Here is a 13340-nt window from a genome sequence, read left to right as displayed (position 1 = left end):
TCTGTACCCCATAAAATGCCTCACTGACCCTGGGAATCAATATACAAGAGTATTAATAGCCCTAATAAAAGTATTTAGTGATCTTATATTGAGTCAAAGGGCTGTTATATGCATATGTGCATAAGTGTTTAAAAATGATATAAAGCAATGTTTTTTGAGAAAAATAAGTACCACAGTTAAATTTTGGGTACATGTAAATGGGTACTAGTATAATTTGGTATCTCTAAAGCAGAGGTGGGGAACGTTTTTTCTGCCGAGGGCCATTTTGATATAAAGAACTTTATTTGTGGGCCTGGTGCAGGCCACGCCCCCTCCATGTGACATCACATGGGGATGGCGCCACAATTGGCGGTGATTACAGCAATGCCATGAGCATCCTAAGGATGCTCCAGGGAGATGTAAGAGCAGCAGTGTGACCATCTGAAACGTGTGACCATCCTAAGGACGCTCCAGGCGGTACTGCTGCATAGAATCTGGCTGCAGGGTGCCAGGCTAGCAGAAAAAAGCTCAGAGAGCCAGACCAAATCATTCCGGGGGCCTTATACGGCCCCCAGGCCTGAGGTTCCCCATCCGTGCTCTAAAGTGAAGATTTAAAAAATCTAAAAAATACACCTGCTGCAGCCACCTGCAATCCTAAAAAACACCTGTCTCAACCTTATAGCCCCACAAATACCAGGCCCCCTACTTTTTACCCATTTTCCACCACTTTTTACATTTTCGCCCCAAAAATGACAAGCTGTTTTTAGGGTGTTATATATTTTTTTTACCTTATTAGTCATTGTGAGGGTGTCCAAAGGGTTCTGAATCAAGTCCCCACATTTGTATCCCAAAATAGAGATATTGCACCTAATTTTGCCTGCCTCTAGATGGAGAAACTTATTCGCCTGTTTTTGCCTATGGAGTTTTCGCTCAGGTGTAAATGACCTGGAATTGAATATGGCGAATAACGGAAAACAGGCAAAAAGCGCAAATCGGCGAAAACTTTTCACCAAAACTGACTTTTCGCCACTAATTGATGTCTGAAATCCAGAAATCTTCAACCTTTCCAATGCTTTTCAAAATGGATTTAATAACATGGTGTACATAATTTGTTACAGTGTGAAAACAATCCCTACAGTAATACCATATATCTATACAAATGAAGTTTAATATAATCTCTATAGCATGTACTTACTGTTAATATCTCAGTGCTGTGGAAGTGACAAATACACTGAGATACATAAATGTGATTTTTATAATCCTCTCCTCATGTGCCCCAGGAGGCCATTTTGTAGAAGTAAAATGTATCCATATTGATTGATAGTGTAATTTACCTCCGTATCGGAGGTGTGGCCTAATTTGTCTCCATTTTCCAGTTGGAATGTTGTGATATTTATTTTATTGATCTCAGTTTTTCTCATACAAGGGGGAAGATGTATCAATCACGTTAAAGAGTAGATAAGAGTATATAAGAGGCCAAGTGCGGAAGTTGTCCTTAGCAACCAATCAGCTTCTAGCTTGCATTCATAGGTAAATGCTGATTGGTTGTTAAAGGCAACTTCTCTACTCTTAATAGGCTTGATATAAATCTTTAAACCTTCATGGTGGCATATAAGGAGAGTGACGTCACTAACAAAGGGCTTATTTGGTAAAATGGTGCTATGTCCATATAAATGTGGTGTGACCACGGCAGCCAATCAGACATCAGTTGCTTTGCATTTCTATACTGCATTAGATCAATGACAGCTACAATCTGATTGGTGGCTATCGGTCACTGCCCATTTATATACCAAGCACCATTTTGTAAAATCTGCAGATTTGTCCTTTGTAGACCAATAACCGGCTAATGATTAAATTCATACTTTGATGACTTCAATCAAGTCCTGAGCAGACTTATGCTTCCTGGTAAATGATCCCACACGGTGCCTACCTGGGACATGGAAATGCCTAGGCGCCTGCTGATAGGAGGAAGATGAAGATTTGGAATCTGAGCACATGGATAAGCTGGGAGTGCTCCGGCCACTTTCACTGCCTCCAGTGGGAAAAGCAAAGACAGTCAATAAAACCAAAGATCGGAAATAAACTTATATTTCTCTCTCCGCGATAGTGCGGCCTACTCGGAATTACCTCATGAAAGGCCTTTATGACAGTGAATGGATGGACACCAGAGACCAACATGAATTCCCTCATTTATATAAGCTGTCGATGTTATACTATAAAGAACTTAAAATAATACATAGAATTACATGGTAAGGCTAACTCATGGATTAACGTCATGGTTTCTGTAAAGATGCGTGGATCGATTTGTCATCTTTTGCACTGGTAAAATCTAATAGTATTTTAATAGTGAGCGCCAAATTAAATTTATTTCTATGTCCTATAACTGAGGAAATGGTTATCCTAATTTCTCAAAATGCATTTCTAGACTGAGCACAATGCAGACCCCTCAGGGTATTTTGAAGATACAATAAGAATAAACGCCTGATGCTCCAACATTTATTCTAAACCCGCACAGAACGGTGGTTATTTTGGGGCCAAGTGCCTATAGTAAAAAAAGTGTTGATCGGCTTTCAAAATCAATAGCTCATCCGCACCGTTCTTATAAAAACACTGGTGACTAAAAAAGCATAAGAACCCCCAAAATTAAATCTGTACTAAAGAAAGAGTAAATTAAAAACTGAAAAGTCTTCTCTTTTCTAAGTGTAATTAGAAGTGTTACCTCGTATGAGGAGGAAGGTTCGGGGCTGCCAAACACGATAAAAATAAGCTAATTCTCTTCCAACTCCCAGCTCTGTAACAAATGCAGCAGTGTTTACATATTATTACCTAGAGACTGATAAGGGTCCTGTCGCTAGGCCACAAGTGCTCTGTTTTCCATCACCATTTGTGTGATATATGTACCTTGACCTTCACACAAAGTTATCAATAAGGCTCTTTTTCTGATGAAATCTAGATTTTTTTTTTTTCTACTTAAATTCAATTGATCATTTATAAAAGTTACACTGGCTTTCTAAATATAATAATAAAAATAATAATAATAATAATAATAATATGAATATTCATTTTTTTAAAGAAGTCTTGAAGAATTTATAAGATATAGCCCAGCATGTAAGATTATACAGCTTGTCAGAGCCAAATAAAGAAGGGAATTAATGGAGATGAAATTCCTTGCCCAATGCACAAAACAGGCCTGAAAGACAATAACCCTTTCCTGTTTCTGCCCAAATGTATTAATTATAAGGAGAGGAAGCAAAACACCCAACTCAGCAGGATTAATTCTCTGTAGAACACCGACATTCCTGGTGTATTCCATGACTAATATTCATGAGGCCTGACTGTTATTCATTAGGTACTGGATCGAATGCATCAATAAACTCCTAAAGATATTGCTTCAGGTCAAGGAATGGCTTCTTCTAAACCAACGTAATGATAGGACGGTGTGGAGTAGGTATGTAAGCTATGTTTTGGGGCCCCCAACATTGGATGATTAATGAAAGATACAAGCGCAAATGATGTGACTCCAAAAAAAAGAAATGGACGACTCCCGGCATTGGGAAACATGCAGGAAAAGCATACACTGGTCTTAGTAGAATGACCTGTACTGTACTGTATCATAGCTGTACAGTTATAGTGTGCTGCAGAACATGTATAGGTGTCACTGCTAGAGTCTGGCTCAGCTCCTATCTGCCTATACATTTCTGTAAATGTCTCTCTGGGAGCAGATTATGCAGGATATAGCAGTATCTGGTGAGACACCGGAGACCCCCCACTACTATCCCTGTGTGGAAGGCAGAGGCTGATCCATTCGGGAACCACTCACTATCAACTGTGTCAAAAAATACAATGGGAGATAATGGTGATGAAACAGGACTATTTAGCGGTGACCGTGGGGTTTATTTGTAGAAAATACAAAAGGGTCTCTGTTGCGTTATATTTCCCAAATGCAATACCAGAGGTCAGAAAAGAGCGGGTTTCAGTAAAAAAGATGGAATTGCAATGTTTGTTCAGATTTTATTGGTAAATAAGTTTATTTGTTTGCAAGACCCAGAATGTTTCTTCTGAAAACATGATTTAGGGCTCTTTATACTTAGAAAGGTGATATTAATACTATTACTAAAGCAATAATATGGGAACATATTATATGATACTTTCCTTTAACCTACACGTTTTGTCGTTGCTTCCTGCATAGAAACTACTGGTGTACTATCTAAGGTACTAAATAACTAATATACACCTATATTTCCCATTGAGGCTCCTCGCTCAGGCCGAGCTGTCTCACGTGATCATTGGGGTTCTCCTGCTGTGCTGCTCCCCCTTATCATGCTAACCAGCTTCTGTCTGGCAGGCGCCCTGTATAATGGACAAAAGGGCCACAACACTGATGTCCATTGTACATAACACAGTGTAAATAAAACACAGGTTTTAATATCTTCTTCATTTGTGCAAATGCCATTTTACACACAACATATATTGCCGAGATGTCAACTATCACCACTGGAAGAGGTCAATTCCTGGGCAATAAGGTATTTACGTCTCCGACCTCATCTCCCTTCACACTCCCGCCTGTCCACTTCGCTCAACAAATGCATGACGTCTCTCCTGCCAACTGATTACTTCCTCACACTCCCACCTCCAAGATTTTGCCCGTGCTGCTCCCTACCTCAGGAACTCTCCACCTCTCCCCATCAGACGCTCCACCTCTCTACAAATCTTCAAATGGGCTCTCAAGACTCACTACTTCATCAAGGCCTTCCAGCTCTCATCCTAACCTGCTACTGCATGCTACTTCCTCTCTGTCTAACCCATCTGTGTCACGCCTGTTGGGCTGCCCCTCCCCTTTAGAATGTAAGCTCTAACGAGCAGGGCCCTCTTCCCTCATGTGCTTCTCCTTACTTATACTTCTTCTGCTCCTTACTCCCCACAAGGGAATCCAACATTTGATTGCTGACTCCCTGCTGCTTGTTGAGTGCTATGATCGCTAATGCAGCAATGTGTATAAACCATGTCCTTGTCCTGCGCTGTATTGTACTGTACGTCACTGGTTTCTTGTTCATTTATTTGTTTATGCACTCTGTAAGGCGCTGCGGAACACTTGTGGCGCCATATAAATAAAGGATAATAATAATAATATTCAAAGGTCTATAGAATTTATTATGCTTCCTATGTCGCTGTTTGCCTTCCTAGATCTATAAAACTACAATGAGGATGTGGGGCACTTGAGCGGCCGATCTTCATGACGGGTGAATAAGTGCGGATACATGAGCAAGTTCAGTTGTGTCAGATCACAGCAGATTGCGGCCTGGAATTAATTAATCTAAGTAATTATTACCAAATAACCAAGACATTTGTGTGACATTTGCATTCACATTTTTAACAAAAGTGCAATAACATTTGAAAGGGTTCTAAAATAATAAAATATGAAGAAAAGAAATCTAACCCATAAACTGAGACTATAATTGTGCATCTCACATTAAACAGTGCAACGACAGATCTCAGTGTTACAGTACTCAGCATGCACAAGTAAGCACCATTTCATCAACAGCAGCAGAACAGGAGGATAATGGCATCTGCATGAATGGATTTAGGGACTGGATGCAGTTATAGTTCCCTACCTACAATTTCAAAGTGGAACAGGTACAGTATGAAAGGTCAAAGGCACTGGAAGGCAATAACAAGGGTCATAGCCCAAGCTTTGCTAACATGGGGCCATGCTCCTCTGCCCAGGAATTAAACTTTCTAACTTACTGATTATTGAACAATATCTTATGGTTGCATGTTACATAGAATTATGGTGCAGCCAGGAAACAGCAGAGACAGTACTACCGATCACTGTGACATCAGCACAACCTATATGTCACAAAACGGTTTCCTGCAAAGTTGTATCAGGACTGAAGATATCGTATTGCCTTCTATGTATAATAAAGAAAATAGATTATGGCGACCAGTCCACTAGACATGTCAGGCTGAGCTCACTATCAGTAGTTGTTTAGGACACTCCAAAACATGGTAACCAGCAATATACCTGGCCGGCATTCCAGCATAATGTACAAGAGGTCCATAATACACCAGGCTTTTGGATATAACTAAGCAAAAATAAATGGTTATGACCTATCAGAGTTTATATTTTCCAAAGTTAGATGGCTAAACAGCCAGTGGGTATGGATCGTTGAATGAAGTTCATGTTAGTCACACTTTCCTGAGAGTTTATGAACTCATGGCGATACGTTACAGAAACTATCAGGACTTATTTCTCAAAAAATATGAAATGTTGCTTCAAACATAACATAAAATTACTATAAGTAACATACGAAATGGTAAAAAAAAAACACGACAGAGAAAAAAACAAACATGGGCACATTTAAACAAAAACGTCCTTTTCATGCGACCACAAACCAAAGTATCGGCCCAGACAATGTCATGTTAATTACAGGAATTACGTCACAATGCCATTCCTGTTCTTACCTTTGAAGAAAGGGATGTAATGATGCCTGAATGTAGATGTGGGGCTTGTATGTTGGGACAGGGAGATGCAGCTACTGGTACCGAAAGGGTCAGTACCAGCTGATAAGGCAACAAAAAGGAAATCAAAAGAACGATTTAGTTCCGTGGTGGAACTCATGCAGCATCACTAACAAAGATTATAAATAATAAGAGAAGCAAATGTTTTGCAGCTTTATCTTTGTATGATATCATGCACGGTCGTCTGTAAGCAAGGACCGCTGTTTGGGAAATGAAGAACACGTCCAAATATCAGCCTAGTGACATTTTCCACTGCCCTCAAAAGACCAACCTAGAAACACTGGGCCTGATTCAGTAAGGACCGCTAATACAACTGTGTACGCAGATCGATCGATTGTTAGCCATTGCACATACGCATAAGCTGCCCTGTGCGTGCACTGCGATCGCAATGCGATTATGGACGCACAGAGGAAGCCATCGCAGAGTGAGTGACAGACTATGAGCGTTTGGGGGTGGTGACGGGGAAGTGGTCGGAGAAACGCAGGCGTGTCTATAAGCTGAACGCTGTTGCATAAATTAGCCACTGTGATAGCATACGTAGCTGGAGTACTCACTGCGTGCAATGAGTCAGACCTGCTGTAAATGTGCGTGACTTGGCGATGTGCCCCGATGGTACCGATGTTTATGAAGGTAAGCGACGTTATACGCATGCGACAAGGCACCTTTATGCCGGCTGTGCTTTGGCTGGCATTAGCATATTTTCACTGCTGCGTCCCATTACAAATCACAGCTGCGATCGCTTTAGTGAACCTTACTGAATGAGGCCCACTGTACTCAGACATTGCAGTAAGAATTAATGGTATCAGGTTCTGTTAATAACACTGTGCCACAGGCACCCATGTGCTGTAACCCATAGCAACCAACAAAACATTTGCTATCACATACTGAAATGTACTAGAAAAAAATAAGAAAGACTCTGATTGGTTGCAATAGATTACAGCACTGGTGCTCAATGCACAATCTTATTACAAAGGCAAACATGGAGGCAATCAGCGATACCAAACTGCTGTCATACCAAGCCACAAAGGAGCTGACTAATAAAAGTGCCATGAGAAGTATTTAAGAGATGAGTCAAGAGATGTTTAATTGATGTTTCATGTCCTTTGAATGCTATTAGGACCTCAAAGGTTTGCATACATTTACCAGGTTTCGTGTTTTGTGCTTAATATTAGCGTTACCTTATATGAGGCAATCCGTTGCAAAAGTAGCAGCTCATAAATATACCCCTTAGTCTTTCTGTGCCCTGGGCACCAGTGTTAGATTGTAAGTTTCATTGGAAAGGTTAAGTGGACAACAGCCTGCTCTAGGCCCTCATGGGGGCTTCCAAGTCTTCACTTGTCACCCCCAGCTCTTATTATCAGCCTTGTTTGTTATAGTGTACCCTGAAGTGTATCAGGTTGCCTATAACTGGTGTAGACCCTTGTAAACTCTGTGAAATAATAAAGGCCTTAAATTGTACCTGTAGGCCACACAGAGCAAGGCAGCCATTTGTGAGGTGAAACATTATCTATTGTATAATGTAGCCTTACCATTCACTAGGAAATAGTGACATGATTGAGGCAGAAAGCCTGATTCCTCTGCAAACTCCTAGTGAGCTGACGGGCTGCTTACTTAGAGGGCGCATTTACCCCTTGGCCAGGATGGCACTCGTCGGGGCGCCGGCTGAGGGGGTGCGTCGTCCCGCGGCCAGTGGATAGAATCAAGATAGGACTGTCTGGACTGGAGTCCCGGTTATGCCCCTGGCTCCTAAATTCCAGGGCCGGGCAGCTGCTGGTGCTTGCCGGCTGCTGTCTGGTACATAGAATGAAATTAATGAATAAAGTTTTCAGGGTTTTTTTGAGACAAGGAGCGTGTGACGTCATGGCGTCACATGCATACTGAGGAGCCGGCCACAGCCGCAGCCAGAAGATACAGAAGTATCTGTGGGCTGCAGGGTCTAGATGCGGGGAGGCCAGGGGCTGGGGAGACCGAAGGGGGATGGCTGGGGAGACAGAAGGGGGATGGCTGGGGAGACCGAAGGGGGGCTGGCTGGGGAGACAGAAGGGGGGCTGGCTGTTAAAACATGGGGGCTGGCTGAGGAGACAGAAGGGGGATGGCTGGGGAGACAGAAGGGGGTGCTGGCTGATAAAACATGGGGGCTGGCTGAGGAGACAGAAGGGGGGCTGGTTAGGGAGACATTATAAGTACAGAGTATAATTATTCATAAAATATGGGTGGGCCAGTGCAATACTTTTCCAGGGGTGCTCGGACACCTAGATTCACCCCTGCTTAGGAATACTGTCTCATTCTTATCCATTCTCATGAATATTTTAGATCACAAATCGGTGGCCTTACTTTGTGTAGGCCTGGATACATGTTAAAGAAAATTGTTTGACCCATGTACCACCGGTCACTATTTATGATGTTTTCCGATAACCTGACAAAACATAGAGGCAACACACAAAGCAGATAAAGTAAAATACAGGCCCTCCCCGAACCCAAAGGGTGCTCAAGAGCTGAGAAGATAATATCTATTCATGTCACAATCAAAGTGACTAATAATGACACTAATTAGTATATGATAAAATAAACTCCTACAATATTCTTTGTAATATGAAAGAAAGGCAGTTGGGAGTGATTCAGTAGTGGATAACATGCTATTAACTTTGGGGGATGGTGTAGTCCTAATGCATGAAAAATTAATACAGCTAAATTATTAAGAGCAATAGATTGTTACATTTTAATCATGAGAAATAGCATTCCAGATTAGTTACATTTTAGGGCAGTATTATAGTAAGACTCCAACTGACCCACCTGCATAAATGAGGGGCCATCTGCGTGGCCTACACTCCATCGTGATTTCTGGTAGGTCGGGCTTTACCCTTAAAATCTTGTGAAGGTCAAACATCCCCTAGAACACACTGACCTCCTGTTCTTTCCCATCCCTCACTCAGAACATTTCTCAGGTCCCATTGCTCCTAAGCCGCACTTTGTCCTTTTTGTACATGAGCCTGTTCTCATTCCATTAACACATAGCTTCCTCCAGCTATAACTACAGGCACTGAGCGATTACAGGACATATGTACTGAATACTATAGGGCTGTTATGGAGGGTAGTAGGATTCTATGTTGGGAGTCGGGACATAAAGAAACAATGAATTATGACTTCATTGACTATTTTTTTAATAAAAAATAACCCCACTTTGATGGTTAAAACAAAAGATGTTAAAATAAGCTAAAATGTTGTCTGTTCAAGCTTAAATGGCTACAATTTATAGTATCATTGACTTTTTATTCAAACAGTGCCCATTAATTATTGTGAAGTTGGAAATCAAAATTTGAGTTTGTCATCAAAAACACTATAAACTGCAGCCATTACAATTGTGCAAAGATACTCAAACTGGCTGCAACGTGTATAGAACCTATTCTGCTAATCTGAACTGACTTGTAATTCGAGAATTTACTGTCAATGCCCAAACTCTGGGGCTAACCCAACAAGCCTCTTTGAGAACCTCTTTGAAAGAAATTGGAGCGGCTCCATGTACTGTAGACTACACCCTCATTTATGGAAGTCGTGATTTTGATTTATATCTTGCGTTAGAAATGTTGAGAGAATACAGCCACCAGTGTAACACTGCCCAGCACGGGTGAGTACTGATTATCGTGGGGCCGGTGTGGCACAAGGGGTTATGTGGGTGCATAGAAAGACTATGGGGTAAATTTAGTAAAGGTTGATTTTATTCGATTAAAAATCGATCTACATCAATATGTTTCTGGGGCTAAATAACACATTTACTAACAGTCGATGTATTGATATTGATTTTGAAGTGTTAGTAAATGTGTGATTTAGCCCCAGAAACACAAAACCGATGTTGATCGATTTGAATTTATTTTTAATCAAATAAAGTCAATCTTTAGTAAATTTACCCCTATAAGGGGGTATGGGAAGGATAACAAAATGGAATTCATCTTAAGGAAAATCTTGCTCCAGTTTCTGTCAATTTATATCAAAACTGACACTGCAGCTTAATAAGTTTATTGGCATCTTTTGAACAATATTTTCTTATCTTGGGAGATTTCAGGCACCTTTAACTATCCCTGAATACCCAGTGACAACTCAATAACCCATAGGATATGTATACCAAGGAACTGACCAATCACAATGAAGGCAGCATACCACATGCCTACAAATGAATCGGTGTGATTGGTGGTTGTGTTACATACAGCCGGCATTTGCAGTCAGTAATATAATCTGTGCTGTCATTTGGTATTATTGGATATAGAACAACCTACATAATAACAAATAAATGGTGGGAGAGGGCAGCAATAATAACAATCCAACTAGGCTGATTATTCCAATTAGCAGAAACAGGAATTTAGCATAGTATTCAGAAGGCATGAGGTTAGATGTGTATGTATTACTATGTATGTATTGCATGTATGTATTACTATAATACTGACTGAGAGTCACCTCCCCCCCCCCCTCCCCCCCCCCCCCTTTGAGGCCTCCATTCTGCTCTCAATAAAGCAAAGAATTTATCTTCGCATTTTCAAATCTGGCAACCCCCCCGACCTTCCTCCCTATGTGCCCTACTGATAGCAGAATTGGGAGCATGGGAGGCAGGATTGGCATTGCCGGGCACTTACCTGAATATTACCACAGAGCCCATTGATGCACTGTTCCAACCCTGACTTTTTTATCTATTATTCATGGAAAATGATTTACTTGGCTGATATTTGAGAACTGACTGCGGTAAAATGAGCCATTTGTGATACAAGTAAACTGTTTTGGAATAAACACCTAATTTAAGGAACAATTAGGCCCTGAGCACCTACTGTATTTATTCTTTAAATCCATCTAGTTACACGCAGACATGCAGGGGAGGAAGTAGGTAGTGTTAAAAAATGCTGTAGCCAATCAGCATTAATATGCTATCAGCAGCACAGATGATTTCAGGTCACACAACTCCTGAATGTCATACTCCTCAGGGTCTTGTGTCCAATCAGGTTACCAACGTGTGTGACCAAATGGACAATAATAGGTCTCTCTCATGGGTCCCCTGAAGGACAGCAGCACAGGGTGGTGATGTTAGGCTCCGGTTATTCTGGCGCGGGAAGACTGAGGTGTCTATTACAGCTGAATATGAGGCCTATATATCAATATTGAGAAATAAGCCCTGTTCATTATCAGTCCTTATCATTGCATATCGCAGCAATAAGGAATTATTTTTCGTAGCTATTTATCAACAAACATCCTAACAGTTTGCATTAATTATCTATTTGCCCTTTTATAAGACGATACTATGTGACCATTTTATTACTATATTCTATATATAAATACGCAGGCCATTCCGCTTCAAAGTGATCAAAATGCATCCACTAAACACAAGAAGCAGTTTTGTGGGCTGAACCTGATTCTTGAGAATGTAGCAGAACCATTCCTAGTGGTACAAGGCTTTGTGCCTCGTGCCTCAGTGATGTCACTGCTTTCCAGAGAATGAATGGGCTGCAGCCTCATGAATAGGATTACAGCCCCGAAAATGCTCCGCAGTCTGCAGGTGAGTAGAGGACAAGGCGTTATGTCCCGAGTTACATAGCTTTGTTGTTTGTTGTCTAAACAGCTGTAATGTCATTTACTGCGCATTCCGTAAATAAAACCATTGTGCTTGGTGTCGGCACACTGTCCTGATGTACGTGTGATGAAGATGGGCGGAAAGAAGACAAGCGATGCCACTTACCTGCTCTGCTGTAATGCTGTGGTGAGTGAGACGTTGGCGTGTAGCGGCCGTAGCCGATAGAGCCGGTGGAACTCGGGCTGGATGCCCTGTACTGTTTTAATAAGCGATCATCCTGATCTCCCTTATAAATAAAAATAGAACAAGATATTACATGTGCAGTTATGGACACATCGCATTATACTCATCTCACATACTTTACAGCATGACATACAGCACAACACAATTAATCAGGATTTGTTCTGTCAATTTTTCCATGTGATACATTTTTTCAGTAAGTTACTTTCTTTGTAAAGTGAAGTTTAAAGGTCTGTAAATAGAGCATTAGCTCCACCGACTGTCACTGTTTTAAGAATAACAACACGAGGGCAGGAAAACCTCCAAATATTTTCTTTCCCGATTTTGACAGCATCAGCGCAAGATTCTGATCCCAGCATACAGGTGACAAAAAAATGATAACTGAGGACGTTTGGTCTCTGATAAATGGGAGTTTTTCAGCCAGTGAAACGCGACAGTAAGAAGCGCATTTCATAAAGTGATTTACTGCATCAGTGGTCTGGTAGAAATTCTGATTTTACCATTGAGTATTATCTTCTAGTATATGAGCTTCTATCTACAGTAATGCTAGAAAGTTTGTGAACCCTTTCGATCGTTCAGAATTGTGACCTTAGATGTGTTCAGATATTCATCTAAGCCATAGAAAAAGTAAGGAGAACCCAATAAAAATCAAATAACACAAAAAAAAGAGATATGTATTCATTTTCAATAAATTATAAATAAATTATCCAACATTAAATTAGATAACTAGAGTCAGGAGTGTTAATCAGTGAGATGAATATCCGTGGTGAAATTGAGTGTCAGTATCCTATTTAAAAAACTATGGGGTCTGTTTACTAAGCCTTGGATGGAGTTAAAGTGCACCCAGATAAGTACCAACCAACCAGCTCCTAGCAGTCATTTTTCAAACACAGTGACATGACAGTTAGGATCTGATTGGCTGGTACCTTATCTCCGTTCAATTTATCTCCATCCTTAGTAAATAGACCCCATAGTCCTCACAACAGAGAAGCAAAATGTACAACCCGGACTATTACTAAAATCAGCAAAATTAAGACGTGGTACTGTGCAC

General features: G+C 40.9%; 1 protein-coding gene across 12 annotated transcripts in view; it reads right to left on the bottom strand.

The window, feature by feature from the left end:
• Window positions 1–13340, bottom strand: part of ABLIM2 (actin binding LIM protein family member 2) — a 238804-nt gene that overhangs the window by 36361 nt on the left and 189103 nt on the right. For 8 of the 12 annotated variants that reach the window (XM_088461731.1, XM_088461737.1, XM_088461729.1 and 5 more), the window contains 3 exons: window positions 12215–12335; window positions 6442–6540; window positions 1910–2011 (listed from right to left, as the gene is read on the bottom strand). In XM_088461731.1, coding sequence (XP_088317857.1) covers window positions 1910–2011; window positions 6442–6540; window positions 12215–12335 — 322 coding nt within the window. The remainder of the gene's footprint in view (window positions 1–1909; window positions 2012–6441; window positions 6541–12214; window positions 12336–13340) is intronic. The other 4 variants (XM_088461734.1, XM_088461736.1, XM_088461738.1 and 1 more) reach the window with 2 other exon arrangements.

This window comes from Taudactylus pleione, unplaced genomic scaffold (genome assembly GCF_031769625.1).
Source record: "Taudactylus pleione unplaced genomic scaffold, aTauple2 ptg001091l, whole genome shotgun sequence".
NCBI lineage: Eukaryota > Metazoa > Chordata > Amphibia > Anura > Myobatrachidae > Taudactylus > Taudactylus pleione.
This window is presented reverse-complemented; position numbering and strand designations above follow the sequence as displayed.